The sequence below is a fragment of the Rhea pennata genome, chromosome 4 (genome assembly GCF_028389875.1).
Source record: "Rhea pennata isolate bPtePen1 chromosome 4, bPtePen1.pri, whole genome shotgun sequence".
Lineage (NCBI taxonomy): Eukaryota > Metazoa > Chordata > Aves > Rheiformes > Rheidae > Rhea > Rhea pennata.
Genome location: NC_084666.1, coordinates 1,710,426 through 1,728,986, shown reverse-complemented (window position 1 = coordinate 1,728,986; position 18,561 = coordinate 1,710,426). Strand labels below are relative to the sequence as shown.

Genomic DNA, 18,561 nt, shown 5'->3' with positions numbered 1-18,561 from the left:
ATAGTGAAATAGAGTTTTGAAAACCCCATGTATAGCTGACATTTCTCCTGGTGTTTGACTGCTTTAAAGGCACTGAAGGCTTTGTCTTCTTCAAGACAAGTCTGTGCCGTACGAGGGGTTGACCTCTCTCCTGCTGCTGCTGGAGAGAGGTACTGGTCAGTCCAGGGCTTCAATACCAAGCTGGACATGCTGGCTGAGGGAAAACCCTTGCAAATCAGGGCTTAGCTGCCATGGCCTCATAGGTCTGTGCCTTGAGATGGTAGTGCAAAGCTCTGCCCACCTCTTTACTCTGTTACTTGAGGCATTTTAATGGCAAGGAGATAGTCCCTCAAAGAACTCTGAGACAACGTCAGGGACAGTGTGCAGGTTCATAGGTTCATCACCGCCAGGCAGGGAGCCCTGTTTCTTTTGCTTATTTTTATATTTTACAGTTAAAAGTGGTTTCCCAGCCTTGTAAAACCTAATGAGATACTTGAGGAACAGTGTGAAAACAAGAGATTAGATGAGCCTTAGAGCCAGTCTGTAGTCCTGGACCTGCTGCAAGAGGCACTGCCAGTCCAGTGAGCGTGTAGTGATGTGGAGAGAGGCTTTTTAGATGTGAAATTGGTTTTGTTTTGTTTTGTTTTTTTTTCTGCTTGTTTTGCCGGTATATGCAAGAGAAGTTGAAAATCATATTAGAGGGAGAGTCAATTAAAGTAAACATCTCTGTGAGATGTCTTCACTTCACATGTTTTTGCTTGCATCTTTGAAGCACAAGTTGCTGTCATAAGGAGCTGCAGACAGAGTAGCTGTGGCTTTAATCGTTGAATGCAGTAAAGCAGAGATGAAAAGGTGACTCATTGGTTTCATCTAATCTACTTCCTTGCCAATTGCTTTTTTCCATCTCCAAATTGCTCTGTAGACTGCCGTCTGCTTAGCCCACTACCTCACACGTCTCGATCATAGCAGCTTGACTGATTCTCAGGAACGTCCATTGAGCTGGTCTGGGCGAAGGCTGCCTCTTGGGAGATCTGGTTTTCTCATGAAGTTCTCTTTAATTGTCAATGACCTTTGCAAAGAGACTTTTACCATCTCTTAGGGAGGAAGAGAGTGTTTACCTTTTACATCTCACTTAACATAAATTCTCTTATTTTTTCCTAATGGCATCCCTTTACTGCTGTTTTTAGGAGTATTCTGTCCTCCTTTATTCGTTCTTACTTTTAATTAGTTAATCATTACTTGTGTGAACTCAAGCATCCTGTTCTCATCTCAAGAGGGGCAGCTCTTGAGACCCATCCTACATGTGAACTGCCTGGCGTTGTATCCCACATGGTGCCAGGTTAAATGTTGAATTCTATTAATCTTTCATTGTAAATGTCATTTTGTTCTTGTGCAGTAGGAAATCAGAGGTGTGAAGACATATGTTCCAGTTACCCTGCAATGATAGGTTTGAACTAGTTTTATCGTTACCTTAAATATAGGTATATGCTGTTAAGATCGTATCTCCGGGCTGTTAATTACTTTTGCTGATCCTCTCCAAGTTTTTTCCACTGATTGGTATCTTCTGGATAATGCATCAACCATTATTAATCATGTTATTATGGTGGTGCCTACAGGCCAACTAATAACTACCCATTTTGCTGGGTCTTGTGAAAACATGAAGAGCTTAGAGTTTAAACAGATGATGGAGACCAAAAAAGTAGGCCAAATGAGGTTCATTTACAGTAGAACACATTATTGTCAATTAAATGTTTTACTTCTCCTCCTCCAGCACTCCTGAATGTGATAGAAGCTTTTCTAGGCATCCATAGCCACATCAGCTTTTTGGAAGTGGAGATGGTATCGCCTTCATCCTCTGTCACACCACTCTACCTGTGTAGTCCTGAATTATGCTAGTTTCTCTAAATGTCAAATTGTCTGAGAGAAGCAATTTAAAAGCTGTAGTCTGTTATTAATTTATGCAGGACCTTAGTGCTCTCCAGGCCTCTGCAGCATCATGCTGAATTTCCTCTTGAAAGTTATCTACGTGGGATAATACAAGAATTTCGTCACCAAAAAAAATATTAATCCATTAATAATCTTCCCTCAAAAATGCCTGGATGAGTTTTCTCCACCTGCATTTTAAAACTAATAGTTTGTCTTTGAAAATATTTGCTGTAATCACTTGGTGGAAAGCAGTAGTTAATGTAAAGTCAGAGAGTTTTTGAGACCTGTATAAACCTTATGAATTTCATGTATTCATGGTGTGTGAATCACCTACCTCTTTGGAAGGTGGAACTACCCTTCCATTCAGCTTCTCTGGAAGCTGTAGAGGTGAAGGAAAGCTGCTATGGTAGAGATTCTGTTTTACCTGTGAGCAAAATGAATCACCAGGTCCTGTGGTGCCTGGAAGCCCTGACCCTTAGCTTCAGACCTGAACTGCTGGAATTCCTACCGCTACCTTTACATGAGCACGTGGGGCTTATTTCTGTGTCACCCCATATGCTCCAAATGCCCTTTCTGTTCTTGTTGGTCGAGCGTTCAGGTGTCCCATTCTCCACCCCAACTCTCTCTTATCCTAGGAAACTTGAAAGAGGTGAAGAAGTTCAAAGATGAGATGGAGGGGATGATTAGAAGAAGAACCAACGATGGGCCCTTTTTTACCTGATTCATGGTCTTCATATCATCTGATCTTTCTGCCTTGGTGTTAGCACTGTCTGTTTTAATCCCTATTGGTTGTGTCATAGGAAAACAAAGTACTGTTTCTTTTGGACCCTGATTAAAAGCTCTATTTCTCAGAGCAATTGTGACACATCTAAAAAGAAGTAAGATAATTTATAAGTTGTTTGGTACCTCCTAAACCTTTGCCTGGACTCCAGTGTGTGAGAGCATTCTTGTAGACTGTGTGCAGTTCTGGTGGTGCTCAACCTGCCCAGGGTTGTCAGAGGGAAAGGTGCTCCATGCTGGAGACCCCTCACAGACTACAGATACCAGCACCTTTTCCCCACTCTGGCACATCTTTATGTGAAAGACCCATGGAGATGTGCTCAGACAGGCATTATCAGGCAAGCATTGCTCAGGAGTCACGCAGGAATCTCCTGGGCATGGCTAAGCCAGTTTAAGATGACTAGCAGGGACATTCTAGCATCTTGGCCAAACCAATGTTTTCCTTGCTTGTTAGGCTCAGAGCATGGGTTTTTTAGCGCCTAAAAAACAACAGTATTTGAAAAAAGGCACATTAAGTAATTTATTTTTAAATCAATGTTAAATGTCTGACTCACAAAGGAGGGATGGTTCAAAGTTTGTGCCGAAAATCCTGGCTGCTGCTCGCTGTGCTCTGCAAAAAGAGAATGGAAAGAGAGAAAGACACACAAAGGCATAAGTTCAGAGCGGATTTAGAGCCTTAACTTTGAATTTTCTTGCTTTGGTGCATTTAAGCTGGTCTTAGCGTTACTTTAAACATAGCCCTTTGTAGTTCAATTATATTAAAATCACCCAGATCCCTATTCCAGTCGTCTGCTTGGACTCAGTCAGGATCCATTCCTCTTTATCCAGAAAGGATGTATTGGCATGCTGAAGAATTAAAGAACCTGGATGCTCCCCAGGGCTTTCAAACAAAACAAAAAACAAAACAAAAAACCAAACCAAAACAAAAAAGATCCAGAGTGCAAACATCCTCTGTTAGCACTTCTCTTAGGCAGAAAGTGCTGCCTGGATTTCTTTTGTTAGGACCCAGCAATGGAAAATGTGGAGTCTGTTGACACTTTGCAGACTGGAACAATAAAAACAAACAAAAACTGGTCAAATCCTTTCTCATTTAGAGATTTTTCTCTCTAGACAAAAGAAATCAAAGGCGCTATGGAGGAATTTGATAAAAAGGAATGGACTTTGCTACCTTGCAGTTGCGTGTTAAATTCCTGAAGTAGCACTGTAAAAAGTGTACCTGAATTGCTTAAATGTCCAGCTCCTATTGAAATCAGTAAATGGTGAGGTAGGACATACCTGTTATTCTCAACTTATTTGGTGCTGTAAGCTGACTCTCGTGGTTAACCTAGGAATGTCTGGGCTTTCCACACAGTGGTCAACCCCCGGTTCAGGGGACTGGATTTTGTCCACACACATGCCATGTTGCTGCATGGATCTGCTGAGCAGGCTTGAAGTTAATAGGAACTTGTGCTTCCTTTCCAAGGCTGGATACTGAGCTGAAAACAGTTCAGTAAAACATTATGTGATTGCTTGTTATTCCTTGTCGTCATTATGTATTTTATGGTAGAACAAGCAGTGCAGCCAGATGGGACTCTGCTTCCCTGAGGAATCGCAGCAGAAGGGAACAGTGCATCTAAACTGGCAACACATTTTAGTTTGCATTCTTCCCTCTGAGACCTGTAGATCTTGGGGACCCTCAACTCTCTCTGTCTCGTGTTTGGAGGTGCTCTGGGTTCTTCCACCCTACAGCAGGTTGCTGTTACTTTAAGTGTCTGCCATACACAGCAGGAGCTGGATGCTCTTAGCAAGCATGTTGGTAGCAACAGAGATCTCCTCCCCACCATGCCCTCTAATTGCAGGAGATTGTGAGACCGTCATTTGACCAGGGAAACGGACACCGCTGGAGTTATAAGGCCCACTTCCACCTTTAACCTGCCGATTGAGGCAGGATTGATGGGGAATGGAGAGGGCCAGAGGTGCTTGCCCTTCACCTCCAGCTCCCTGCCTGTGAAACCCAATACGCTCCAGTGAGCTGTGCATGCTCCGAAGCTGTCACTCTTGAGCTGGCGAGGAAAAGCTCCGCTGCTTGAATGGAAATGCCATCCATAAAGAAACCTTTATTGAGCTGCCTTTCGTGACATCCTAGCTTCACCTTGTGGAGTGCCTTTTTTTTAATTTTATTTTTTCAAGAGTGTTCCTTTTGCTTTGTGAAAGCGAAGAACGGCTAGCTCGGCTCAGCTGCTCCGTCTCCCTGGAACGGATCAGCTGGGCCTCGGTGGGTGGCAGAGCCAGTTTTGCAGAGCAGTTTTGTCTTTGAAGCTGTGGGAGGAACAGTATCCCTATGCAAACGTGCAGCTCCTTTCCCTCGGGATCTCTCAAGTGCAGCTGGATTGCTCGGTTGTCATTTCCGAGCAGGGAAGCGGTAGCCCTTGGAAAGCCCTATGGGGACATTTTGCCAGTCAAACAATCAACTCTCTGAAATAACACGCACAAACCCCAAGCCCACCAGTGGCGTGATGAACATCCGCGAAAAGCATACCAGACAAGAGTGCTGCTGCTTTTATCCATCAAGGTGACTTTAATTTCCGTGCAGTTGTTTGAGAAGCCCTGGGTACCCCGTATCCTTCAGGAATGAGGTATTAATTGCCTCTTAGATGACTGCTCCCTGAGCAGTCTGCTGTCAGACTCCCCGATTGATTTTTTCATTTGATTTAAAGAGTGCACATATTGACTAGCATTTATGTAGTGCCGGACCCACGGATTAAGAGGTTAATAAATGAGAGAAGGTTTGTTGGGAAAGGCAGGTGATGTTGAAGTGGAAAGGCCCTTGCAAGATAAAACAGTGGAGAAGGAATTTGACTTCTGCATACTTAAGACAATGCAGTGGCGAGAAGGTGCAGGAGTGACAACAATATTGGAGCTTTGGAGGAAAGCAGCAAAGAGGAGGAGGTGTACTCCAAATAAAGGCAGAGTTGGGATCTCAAGGTTGTGTTTTAGGCTGACTTTAATGTGCTCTTATAGCCAATGATTCCTTCAGGAAGCTCCATTACTTGAGGCTAAAGGTACTGCACATCTTTTACAAAGCATCCCTCCTTCAGGGTTGTCATTTTTCTTGATGAATTGACAGCAAGGTGGCACTATACAGCAAGAAACATTGCAGTATGATTTATTTCACCTTTTCTATTAGTTTTCCCTCCACAGTGGAAAAAAAAAATGCGTTCCTATCGGTTCTGTTAATTCCATGACATGTATGTTGGGTTTTAAACATAAAGCAAGAGATATTGATGGTAGGTCCATAAATGAGTTATTTAAAAGATTAGTTTTATTAAAAGCAGGAGTTTACAGATTGGCTTGATGATAGTGGGAAGTTTTATGCTGTTGCTCTAAGTCAGTAGCTTAGTGAGTAAGTGCAGTCCTACTCTGGAATAGGAGAGGAGTGATTGAGGTGTCTAAAGGTGTCCAATGCAGCCTTAGGTGGCCAAAGGTATCCTAGACATCTACAAGAGACTAGTAGGTGGGGAACAAGAGATGTGTGCATGGCTGGAATAGCAGCTGCTGGATACAGTTTGGTGCCTAAAAGGGCATTGGATAACTCAGTTTAAGACCTGAATTGCTCTGTTGTATGGCTGACAACTGGTTTATTTGATACTTGTAATGACAAAATCAAGCTTTGAGGTTATGACCCTTTGATTCTAGTAAAAATAGTGGAGGATGAGGCAGGTTTTGTTCTAGCACACGGCCAGTCCTGTTCTCTGTGTGCGTGCTAGTGCAGTTTCAGTTTTTGTCCTTAGATATACCTATGCAAACTGAGGAACAGAGGAAGTGGTCTCCAAAAGCAATTCTTCACACCCAGCATGAAAGCGAACAAACCAGAAACACCCTAGCTTGACTTCTTAGCTTTCAGGTTGACTTCGCATTCCTGGCCGTTAGCGAAATGAACACTTAATCCTAGAAGAATAACAAAAAGCATTAACAAGCACTAGAAATCTTGTCTGCAATTTTTGACTAAGCGTTGCAGTAAGTATCCTTACTATGGCTTGTTTTTAATATGTATCCAAATGCAATGTGTAACTTCTAAGTTTGTATGTTAGACTAGCTGGGTGCTGAGACAGCTCTGTGTGCTAAGATATATGTGGGGGGAAGAGAGCCATTAAGCTAATGATCTTTAATTGATGAAGATTGAGTTGGTCTAACCACCAGAGCAGGAGCTGGCAGTTCTCTGCTGTGGGTCTTGTTGGAGGATCTGGCTGAAGGTGAAACCAGCCTACAACATAAGAGATTTTGCTCCTGACCCTTTAAAGGGTAGGTATGAAGACTGAGTGAAATAGGAACAGTTTCCTTGTGGAACAAGAGGGCCTCTTGAACTTTCAAGACTACTGCAGCAATGCAAATGGTCGCAAGAAACAGTAAATCTGAGTTTTTGTTAAAATGAAAGTGGCAAACAGATGAATGTGTGCTTTCCAGGGGTGCATGGGTTGGTACTGCAGTTCCTAGTGCATCCCACTTAGCTTGCAGTAATTCAAGAGATGAGGGGAAGCTGGGTGAACTTGGCTTTGCAGATCCAACTCTCTAAAAAGGCCCTCTACATTAGGATCAGCCACTTAAGGCTTGCTCTTCCCGTTGCAAAAGGGGGAGAGTTACCTCCAAGGGCCCTTCACGTTGCAGCTGAGATGAGCTTTCCTCTAGAAATGGCTGTAGCTTTCCGGATTGCTTCTTAGGGGTTCATGGAGAAAATATGCATCTAAATTGGCTTCAGTCGAGGTCAAACAATGGCAGAATTGTGAAGTGCTCTCCCCTCCTTTTTTGCTTTGCTAATTGCAAGATGCTAACACCTTTCAGAGGACATATCTCCAACCCTTCTGTCCTCACTGTGCCTGTGCTCCAAGCTGAAGGGACGTGAGCCAGCTGCAACTCTGGAGGTGTGGAGATGTGTCTGTGCTGTGCTGGACCAGAGTGAGAGAGTCCAGGTTCTGGGCAGGTGCCTTGACTCCAGCACGGTGCCCAGTGGGCTTCCTCCACTCCTGGTGCAGAGCTGATTCATGTCCAGTCTGCAGGAGGCTCTTGCAATGCACGTGGAGAGGGACAGGGTGGCCGATGCTCTTCTTGTCCAAAAAACGTTTCTTTATGATGTTTTTGAGCCTCTGTCCCTCCTGCACTGAAAAGCAGGCAGGACTGGCAGCTTCCTGCAAGGTGAGGAGTGCAGTGGTTTCCACTGAGTGCTCCACCTTTCTGTGCTTGCCGGCAGCTACATCCCAGAAGTGGAGGAGGAGAATCAAGGGCAAGGGAAGGATATATCTTCAGACAATGTTTATTATATTTTGCTGTAATCTGTTCATTTAGCGCCTGTTGTTACGAGCTGCCTTAACGCATTCCTCGGCACTGTGTCTGCCTCGGTTGGGCTCGTTAGGTATGTCAGGCAGGTATTTGCCTAGAGACCCACCAACAGCTTATGGTGTTTTTTCACATTCTTCTCTTGGCTAATCCCCTGCTCCTTCCAACAAATTTAGCTATATGGTTGCGTACTTTAAACCACCCCAAATGCAACGTTTATTCAGGTCATGTGCTGATGCATATTAATCTCTCCGGTGGCTTTCTCATTCATTCGTCTGAATTTGCCCTCTCTATCAGTCCCTGCTGAAGGCGCTTCCCTCAGAGATGTATTTTAGTGTAACAGCTAGCTGGCGTCAAGTCTCGTGGATCGATACTGTGCATGCTTTCAGTGTTTAAATTACCACCATGGTCTGTTGGTCTTGGCTGAGGCGAAAGAAGCCTGGTGATGAAATGACACTCGATCTGGCATTTGCCAGATAGTGTAAACAAGCACATTAGCTGGACCGGATAGACATGTTAATAGTAGAGCGAGGCTGTTGCTTGGATTGATCCATGAAAGTCAGCTTCAAGGAGCTGCATCATCCTTTCATATTGTTACAAAGAAACCACTGAAAAATAATCTTTCCCCTAGCTGGCAGGTCTCACTGCAGAACAGTGAAGCACCAAATCTGTTTCTAACAGGGCGGTGTTGATAATTGTTTCCTGATACCCACTCATGTCGGTTGAGAAACACCACTGTTATAGGAAAAAAGGTCCTCAGGAGATATTTGAGTTATTTTGACTGAAGCTTGAAAGTTCATCTGGAAGAAAGCATTCACAACTGTACGAGCTCTGGACCGGATCTGATACACGCAACTTTTTATTCTGCAGGAGCAGATGTTAGATGGCCTGGATGTGTGATGTGACCTGCACTTACTGGATGATGTGTTGGAATAGCTGCAGTTGGTTCTGTGTGTCATCATGAACCTTCATCTTGCTTGAGCAAATTCTGAGTTAATTAAGTAAGATAATAAAGCCCAGTGACTAGATTTGTAGGGTTTGGGTTTTTTCTTTTCTTCTTCTTCTTTTTTTTTTTTTTTTTTTTTTTTGGGGGGGGGGGGGTTAATTACTCCACTGTGATTGTTGGCTGGCCACTTTGGGTTGTGACTTGGTTTCATTAGGCAAAGAGGTTGCAAGCTTTCTTTTCTGGCACATACTTAGAGGTTTCATGTCTCTTTTGGATGAGTCCTCTTGGGAGCAGTGGATTGTTTCACTTCTGTGATTTCTGTAGTTTCATGTGCAATGTCTAGTTCTGTCTCCTGTACTAGATTCTGTGGGCGCCGGTCTGAGCTGCAACGGCAGTTCCCATGATTGCAAATTCAGGATAGGTTTCCACTGGGTGAAAGCCCATGCCTTTCAATCTTGTTTAAACTCTAATGTGTTTAGAACATGGACTGAAGCACCGTGATATGCCAAGAAGTACTTTGGGGAAAATACAAGCCCTGCTTTTGCCTTAGATGGTGTCAGCCAGACAGAAAGAGAAGGAGCCATAGGTGTGTACCAAGCGGAGGATCACTTGGCGTCTAACCACCCTCCTGTTCAGTGCAGCCTCATCTGTCCAAGTGGAAGAGTAAATACTCCTCAGATCTAATCACGTTAAATGTTCCAGAATGTAATACCTTAATTTGGTTGCTGACATTACGGCTGATGTGGAAATGATGTGGCAATCAGGAATGACAGCGATGGTAGATACGAATCCTTTGTTGCAAAGATTAAGAGAACCTGAACAGATAGTCTTGCCGGGTGTGCCCCGTAACCAGAAATAGCCCTCCAACGCTGACTCAGAGCACAAACCCTCTAATGAAAGCCGAGTCTTTCTGTAAACGGATTGACTTGTTCTCATCCAAACCTGTTATTGGCCTCTGGATGTTCCAGTCCAAGAAGGTCATAGGCATCATGGTATTAAGTTGTGCTTATGACTTAAAGTAAAAAAAAAAAAAACAACAAATGCATCTTTTTTTCTGTGGCGACTTGGAACAGAAGTGTCTGAAGTCTGTTATTGTTCTGGCTCTCTAAATGTTTAAAATATGGAGGGGGGTGGGATGTCTTCCTGGAATGCACACCCGATGCAGAATTACTTTTCAAAAGTGTTTGAAAACAATTGCTTCTGCAGGAGTAGGAGCTAATTTGAACAGCCAGTTCTGTCCTTGAGATTTACATTCCAGGATGCCAGAGGAAAATAGCACATTGGAATTTGCTTCATGTTTGAGGTTAGTTTGAAAGAAGTCCGGCACTTTTATTGAGGGTGGTTTTATATAGCAGCTCTCAGTGGAAACAGTTTGTCTTTTATATTTTTAGGTTAAGGGATTTCTTTAAGGTCAAACTGAGTTCACACAGTTTTCTCTTCTGCCTTGATGGAGGTAGGCATTATTATTTTAAATGACTTGGGTCCAAACTTGCAGTGTAGCCTCTTGGGCACGTTATTCTATACGACTGTGGAAAGAGAATGATAAAATAAATATATATGTGTCATTTCCAAATTTGCAGAAGGCGGCTGCTTTCATCTTATCCCCTAAAATGGATGGAAGCTTAGAGTGAGCACCTCAGATGAGGTGCGATCCTTGCCTTGCAGATTGCTCACTGCTCACAGACTTGCTTACAAATTCTGTAATTTGGAGCCTTTAAGGATCCCTCCACCTTCCAGTCGCTTGCAGCTTTCACCTACAGGGCTGCAGGAAGGATGCATCACTAGCACCTGGTCCTTAACGGACTCGTGCTTTTCCTCCCGTGCTTTGCATTTTTGCTCTATTTCTGGCATCCGTACAGTGGTGGTTTCTCCTGCACCCTCTGAGAAGGAACATAACACTGGCATCACAGGGCAGCATGCTTTTGGAAATACCTCCAGGGCCTGCTGAGGGATAGATGGTCTAGCCTACTTGGTCTGCATGAGACACAAGGTCTGATCTGAGCCCAGCTTTGCACATACATTCTGGGGAGAGATGCCCTTAATAAAGGGTGGGAGAACACTTCAGTGCAAGCTCCTCAGGAGTGGTGTATTTTTCTATCAATTATCTTTTAATAGACCTTTATTTGTGACAAAAGTATTCTGTTCTGGTAAAGAGATGGTTCAGGACATAGGTGTACATATGTATAAATATCCATGAAGTTAAAACTATTCCAAGAGGAAAAGGTGATGTAATGGGCTGTGGAAATAGTACTTATTTTTTATTCTTTCTCTCATCCGATCACACTTATGATATAAAGAGTGGAAAAAAGCACAAACCCATTGAAATGTAAACCACTTTAGCAAAGTTCTCCAATTGCGATACACTGTGCTCAGCAGAAAGCTGCATCCATTGGAGGTTTCCAGCACATTAGCAGCAACATGTGGAGCCATCTGTCATGGCTTGGAGGTGTCAAATAGATTCAGCAGTTCATTAGGCAAGACCAGAAGAAGAAAAAAAAAGTCTAGAAATCAGCTTATAGGCAGGAAAAGAGGAGACTGAAGAGCTGGAAGAAGCACAGTCCATGCGATGCTGTGAGCTTTTTATTGCTGCATTTTACAGATGCTGTGAAATACAGTGTAACTTGGCATTGCACCCCGTCATGGTGTCAGGGCAGCTCATTTACTGGGGCTGCGCTGGCAGCTGGAGGTTTCCCCAGCAGGCTGGAGCATGGCGGGCAGCAGCACTGATGCTGCAAAGGCTGGGATCCTTCTCCAAAACTGCCCCGAGCCATGCCCCGGACCACGCTCCGAGGTATCATCCTGCTGGAGACATCTGACACCCGCAGCTTCGGCGCTTCTGGAGGTCTTTGGCACAAGAGCTCCTTCAGGCTCTTTCTGCTAACCTTTTTTACATACTAGGAACAAAATGTGCTGTCCGTGTTAGTACTTGGCCTTTTCAGTAGGGAGAGAGCAGATCGATTCAAGCGAACGAGCATCGCTGTGTGCCATGGGTGTCCCCAAAGCTGAGGTATCTGCTGAAGGGTGGAAGACAAGTTCAGCAGATTCTACATAGTTCAAACCCTTATTGCATCTGTTCCTGTAGATAAAACTAAGGACCTAAATCACTTAATAGGATTTGGAACCTCTGATAACTGCAGCATTGTTGCTGCTGCTTTGCAATGCCGCTGCATTTCTGGTAGCAGCCCCAATATATCTTCTACCCCTAAGTCTTGGCCAGCCTTGTCTTAACGTGCCCGATGGAATAAAGATGAGTCAGATAAGGGGTGGAGAGGCCTTCTGCTCCAAAGTTATTGAGTTCAAGTGATGGTTTAGACAGTGCTGTTTTCAGAGCTGAGTTTGAGTTTTAGATTGCTTTGTTCTAATGAATCAGTTCATCAGTGGGATGTCTTGAAGGAATAAACTCTTGGTTTGCTTTCTGCACTCTCCAGGGAGTTACAGATTCAGATCACGGCAGTTCCTGAGGTAGGACTTGGCTGCTAACTGTGCAAACGCTTCAGGGCACATCTGCTCCTTGGGAATCTGAGTTTTAACCCTCTTTTGCAGACCATCTGGAGATGTGTGCAGAAAGCATGTTTCTGAGTATGAGCTATTAATCATCCATGGCCACTCGCAGAGCAGCAGGGCTTCGTGGGGATTTCAGCATCCCTGCTTTGGCTAGCACGCGGTGGCCAGGTTATGTCTTTCTGCCTCTTCGTTCCATGTTGGAAGCTGGGTCATTGCCCTGGTGGTACTTGGGTACAGCTGGTACAGCAGCTACGTACAGCCTATGCAGAACATTGCTTTTCAAGCAGTTGAAGCTTTGTCTCCATATTCTTGCCTTGGAGTTAAATGCAATCTTTATTTGGAAGTTTTTGGAAGTTTTTGCTTCTGTTTTACTGTATTTGGTGCTTACATAGTCTGAACAGATCCGATGTTCTCCGAAGAAGCCTCGTTCCAGCTTTTATCTGCGAGCTCCAGCATTTTGCAGGCTTAATCCTCGAGCAAGGAGCAGGTGAGGAGAGGGAAGGCGATGCCTGCGCAGAGTTTGGTTCTTCACACCTTGGGCTCAGGTCACCAGCGGAGGTGGCTTGGAGCTTTCTTGCCCCTAGAGGGTGCTGGGAGTACAGCAAGAAGCAGGGCCAGGCGCTGGGTGGCGAGGCTGGCGCGTCCCAGTTGGCGTCTCAGCGGCAGGGTTCAGGTTCCAGTTGCAGTTAATGCAGGAGGCAAGTTTTGAATTAAGGCCTTTGGGTTGCTGATTTCCCATTAAAGGTCGCTTTGAAGGATGCGTGCAAAGTGCACGACCGAAGCTGCGATGCAGAAATGTTTAGATATAGTGCCAAGGTTGGAAAGTTCCTATTTTTTTCTTTTAATTTTATTTTATATTGTATCTGTTTGCAGAGTTTACACAATTTGCTATGTTTTCCCCTTGAATAAGCACTTCAATATTCTTTTAATTTAATCAGGATTTAAAATCTTCTCCAGCAGTGGAACATGCATTCGACCCCCCTCCTTCCCCCAGCAGGGGCATCACAGTTGCGATGGCGAGAGCATCACGTTCCCCTTCAGCAGTGCTCTGCGGACCAGACGTAAATGCAAGTTTAGAACATTTTCTCACTTTCAATGTCCTGAGGACGCCTGGAATAAGACTGACAGTAGACTATTAGTTGTGCCTTTCCTTGAGGATGGAGAGCTTGGATAGACGAGAAAGTTGGATGTTTTTCAAACAAAGCAAGGGAGAAGTTTGCTGAGGTCTCGAGCAGAACCTGGCCCTTATATAGTAACTAAATTCTTTGTGACTTCTCCCAGCTGTATTTGGCTGCATTTAGAGGGGGAATCGTCTTGCCTTTTAGGAGCACTGCTGTATTGTCCTCCCCATTTTTGCCAGCCTCTCTATATATATGTATCTGCTGCTGCTCGGCCTTTTTATCGTTTTATCTCCTATCCTTACTCTGGCCTTCTCCTAGCAGTCATGTTCTCTCCCCATTTGTAATCCTTGGTATTTCTTAATAAAGAGTAAGGAGACAGATTCAGACATTCAATGAGCTGTCCTAAAGTGGGATATCTAAAAGAGCTCTTCTCTCTTTCTAAAAAAAATAAAAAAAATGAAAATCCCAGAGTGTTACCACGTATCATAGTGTAGTGCTGGCTGCAGGGGACCCTCTGCTATCTCCACTCCAAGCTCCTGCTCAGAGCAGGGCTGGTTTCAGAGTTGCATCAGGGTGTTCAGGGGCCTTTTCCAGTTTATGGAGACTCCCCAACCTCTTTGGACCCCTTTTCCAGTGTTTTTCCACAACTCTCACTGTGATTTTTTTTTTCATTAGATGTAATTGTGATTTCTATTGTTGCAACTTGTGCCCCGTTGCCTCTTGTCCTTTTGCTGGTCACCTCAGGGAAGGCTCTGGTTCTTTTTTCTCTGTAGCTCCCTCTCAGGTACCAAAAATATTAACCGTACAGCTCTTAGCTTGTAGTTTGGGAACAGCACTGAGACTTATTTCTGAAAATATAAATGCATTTTTTAAAGAAAATTAAACTAGTGGAATATTGAAAGTATTAGAAAATTAGTTTTTTAGGGAAAAAAGTCCCTGCAGACAGAAGAATGGAGTTCATCTGTCTTTTGTTTTGGGGGGTTGTTTTAGGGGGTTGTTTCATCTTTGATTAAAAAGGTTTGGTAAAATGTTGCAGCCGCTGCTGGCTGTGCAACCATTTGTCTGTTGGGCTGAGTATTGCTGTGTGTCTGGATGAATCTCCGCGCACCATCCCGTTTCGCAGCTGTAAAAACCTGCCAACTTAAATTGCCAGTGTTTACAATAACGAGGTTTTTAAAGCGCTGGCCGCGCGGTGCTCTCCGGACGCTCTGCGGCCCCTCTTCCTCCGAGCTTCTCCCGGTCCGTGCCCGTCCTCCGACCTCCCGGCAGCCCCACTATGGAGGGGAATGGCGGCGTTCCCGTTTGGCGGAGCTGGGAACTGAATCACGGAGCAGGAAAGTCCCACTCTTCGAGTCACTGGGATTATTCACATGAGCAAAGGACTGGCCCACAGGCTTTGCCAAAGCCACTAATAGGAACCAGGTTTCCCGGCTCTCGGTTTTGGGGCAGAGTCAACGTGGCCTAGCCAAGGGGACTGAGAAGAGCGGTGAATCAGGAGGACTAGAGCCTTCTCCAGGACCCGGCTGTGACCGCTGTGCGGTCTTGACCCATGTCGCCATGCCTCAGTTTCCTGCTTTCCTCTGCGTGAGCCTTTGAGATACTTGAATTTTGAGAAAAAGCCAAGTGGTAACAGAAAAAAAAAAAAAAAAAAGAGTTTGCTTGCTCAGTGGTGAGGAAGCTGCCTTCCGTACAAGCCCTTACAGGATCTGAAGCAACTCTTTAAAAATGCACTTTTTAGTTAAGGATGGAAGAGGGTCATCTCAGCTGTGTCTGATCAACAGCTACCAGTCATTCCTGCACTGGAAGTGTGATAGGTGGTTTACGAAGAGTAGAAGAGACATGCTGATTGCTGCTGTCAGCTTAGTCGAAATGGAAAACATGTAGCTGATGGCTGGAGGCTGGATACAGCAATAAGCTAGAGCGATCGAGCGCTGAAATTCAGCGCAGATCGTGCTAATTCCATCACTTTTATTTGGATTTTTGTTCCTGTGTTTTCCACTGTCTGTTTGAACAGTGTTTTGTGCAAGTTATTGAAAATGTTTGCGGCTAGCACTGTAACTAATGAGTCGGCTGCATCCAGCATTACATAAACTTGTCAAAACACTAAAGTAAAACTGACTCCTGCTCTCTCATCTCAAAAATCTTGAAGGCTCCATGTGCAGATGTTACAAACTGTAGCAGCTAATAACGTACAAATGCGATTTAGTTTTTAAAGTAGATTATGTTAAGTAGAATTTTTTCTTGTAAACGATAGGGCTGCAACTGGATCTTTTCGTGAAATGGCTTTTTTGGGGTGCAGTGTTTGGATACAGCAACCTGGCTCCAGCACAGGAGCTCGAATCTGTCTTCCATCAATGAGGCTGGAAATCACCATCTGGGTAATGGCCTGCGTAGTAACTGGAGTCTAGTTTCTCAAAGATGTTTGTCCATGCTGTGAAAGCAGCCACTGCAGGCTCCTTGCAAAGGCCATCTCCTTGGGAATTGCCGCGGGGATGCCAACTGCATCGCTCTGCGAAAATGGGTCCTCTTCGCCGGCGCTGCGTGTTGGACGGGTACGGCTGTTTCTGCTTCAAACGTCCTCTCTCTGTGACCAAACAGAGGATTTTGGTTTCCTGTGCTGTTCATCTGTCACCTTGCAGGACTGCTGACCCTAAATGCAGCTCCAGGCAGCCTGGCTGGGACATGCAATCCAGCAGGGAAGGCGAGCTCAGGCTCAGCAGATGGGATTGATCTAGTGCTTCGTCCCTTTGGAGCCTACAAAAAGCTCCCAGCGTCCATGTGAAGACACCTCATCGCCCTACGCCATGCTCCTCTGCCATGGGAAGTCCTCAGTGCCAGGGACTCGCTTTGGAAGGCCACGGCTGCTGTGCGCTTGCAGCACTGTAAGGGGAAAAGCCGGTAGCAGGAGGTCGACGAGGCTCCCGGCATCCTGCCCATGCGGCTCCCGCAAAAACAAAAATACCACATTCCCAAACTCGCTGCCGGCCGCCCGTTGCCTTTCAAATGAAGCAAGCAAGCTCACAGTAGTGCTTTTTGTTTTTAAAAGGAAAGGGCAGCATAACCGGGCTGCGTTCCAGAAAAACGAACAACCTTGGAAAGGACGCGTTGAAAACAAATGAAAAATGGTGATGGGCTTTTGTAGCTGTTTTGGAGATAAGGCATCCCGCCCTGCATCCTCTTGCTTTTCCTCCTGTTTTTACTCTCCTATGGTTCTAGTAATGAAGAGCATAACTGTGCTGGTAAAATTTATGTAATGCACCCATTCATTCTCAGGGAGGTTAGAGCCCTTAACAACCCGTCTTGGCCAGTTTTATAGTTCTAGCAAGATAGTAAAATTTGCCAAGGCAGTACTAAGTTATGTTTTCCTGTTGCCTTTTGGCTTGCCAAGGTGTGAACAGCGTCTCTGCAAAGTGCAGCTTGATGGCAAAGCCTCGAGCGCTTTCCTTTTGGTGGAAATGCTACCAAAGCCTAAAACACGCTGCTGTGGTGTCCTGATGAAGCCTATGGGCGTGTTAAAACCTGGCACGCTTATTCTGCTCCTTAAAAGTCACAACTTTTACCTTCAAATAGATAAATAAAGGTGAGCCTTTCTCTTTTTTATATGTTTTTTGATGCCCTTATTTTCCCCTGATTCAGTGCCTAGGGAATTAAGACCTTGACCATCGATGTGTTTGCAGAGGCATGGGTGCTAACGGGAGTTGCAGGCACTGCATCAGTGGAAAAGAAGTAGAGCAAAAGCAGAGCGTACCTTGCCCTGTTTGCTCCTGGCAGTGGATAAAAGCTCTTGGTCTTTCCCACCGACTGCAGCAGCTCGGTGGTGCTCTACCAGCACATCTCAGTGTGGCTCTTTCTCTAGGAGGGTTAAATGCATACACCTTTGCTTAAGCCAGGTGGTTATATGATAGGACAGCGTTCCCATGGGATCAGAGCAGTGTATCATCAATTTTGTTTCGGCGACGACGGTTTTACTTGACGCCTAATCAAATCATATTTGCTCGCTGCTGCCAGGACGCCCAACTGTCATCTCATAGTTGTGTGATTTTTCACGAGAGCGGTGCCAGTAGAGTTGAGGAGACTGTGGTTTGGTTATAGCTTTAGGCTAAACTAAGCCAGATGTTACGGCCTTTATTTGAAGTCTCTGGTTCTTCACCGGCTGGTCCGCGTGCATTCCTTTCATTTCTGGAGCGCGTTATTTTTCTGAGAAGATCTCCTTCTGGAGGGAATCCTGGTCATAGTTAATAAATTACTTCTGGACATTTCAGGAAAGAAAAAAAGTAAAGATGTAATTTACAGAAAACAAACAACATGCTGGCTTAATTCCCACAGTGGGTATGGAGCCAGGAGACCCGCAACAACCCCAAAACAGACAATATAACCGAAGAGCATGAGAAACTTTGGAGGAACCTTCCTCAACTCTGTTTTCAAGTGTACCGCTGAGTTTGTTCCAGGGGGAGTTGGAAGAAGGAAGGAGGGGAGTTTCCGTAGCTAGTTTGGGGAGCTGGGAGGCGGTAGATTTTGCTTTGCCAGTTGATCTTGACGATATTGGGCAACTCATGTCCTTGATTTCTCCACAGCTGTCTAACTAGCATATTTGAACTAATGAGGGACTTGAGGTTTTATTCCAGTTCATAAGCTGGTTTCTGATTCTTAGAAAAAAGGCAACAGAGAACTCCACGGCTACATACAGTGTTGGTAAGATACGATAAGGAAGCCAGTCTTTGCCAACCAGCAGATTTTAATTTTATGGTAAATATAAAAAGCTTAAGACTTTTTTCCTATTGTGTGCAAAGAACTACTAGCTGCAATAATGGAATAGAGAATCTCATTTGAAATTTTTACTTGAAAATTTGAAATTGAATAAAGAATCTCATCATTTTCTTTTGAAGGAACTAAGCTTCCGACCTTGAAAACTCAAAGTGTGAACTGTGTTCATCAGTTCTCATCACTCCTTTTTTTTTAGGTTATGCTACAGTTTGGATCATCTCTAAAAATAAA

The 18,561-nt window shown here is 44.6% G+C and overlaps 1 protein-coding gene across 4 annotated transcripts in view; it reads left to right on the top strand.

Annotated features, from left to right (window-relative positions):
* The window catches only part of EXOC6B (exocyst complex component 6B), a 293,100-nt gene that overhangs the window by 221,850 nt on the left and 52,689 nt on the right, over positions 1 to 18,561 (top strand). Inside the window, exon 22 of one of the 4 annotated variants that reach the window (XM_062574914.1) lies at positions 2,541 to 2,625. The exons of the other annotated variants lie outside the window; for them this stretch is intronic. Coding sequence (XP_062430898.1) covers positions 2,541 to 2,549 — 9 coding nt within the window. The 3' untranslated portion in view covers positions 2,550 to 2,625. Of the gene's footprint in view, positions 1 to 2,540; positions 2,626 to 18,561 lie in introns of those variants that run through there. 4 annotated transcript variants of the gene reach the window in all.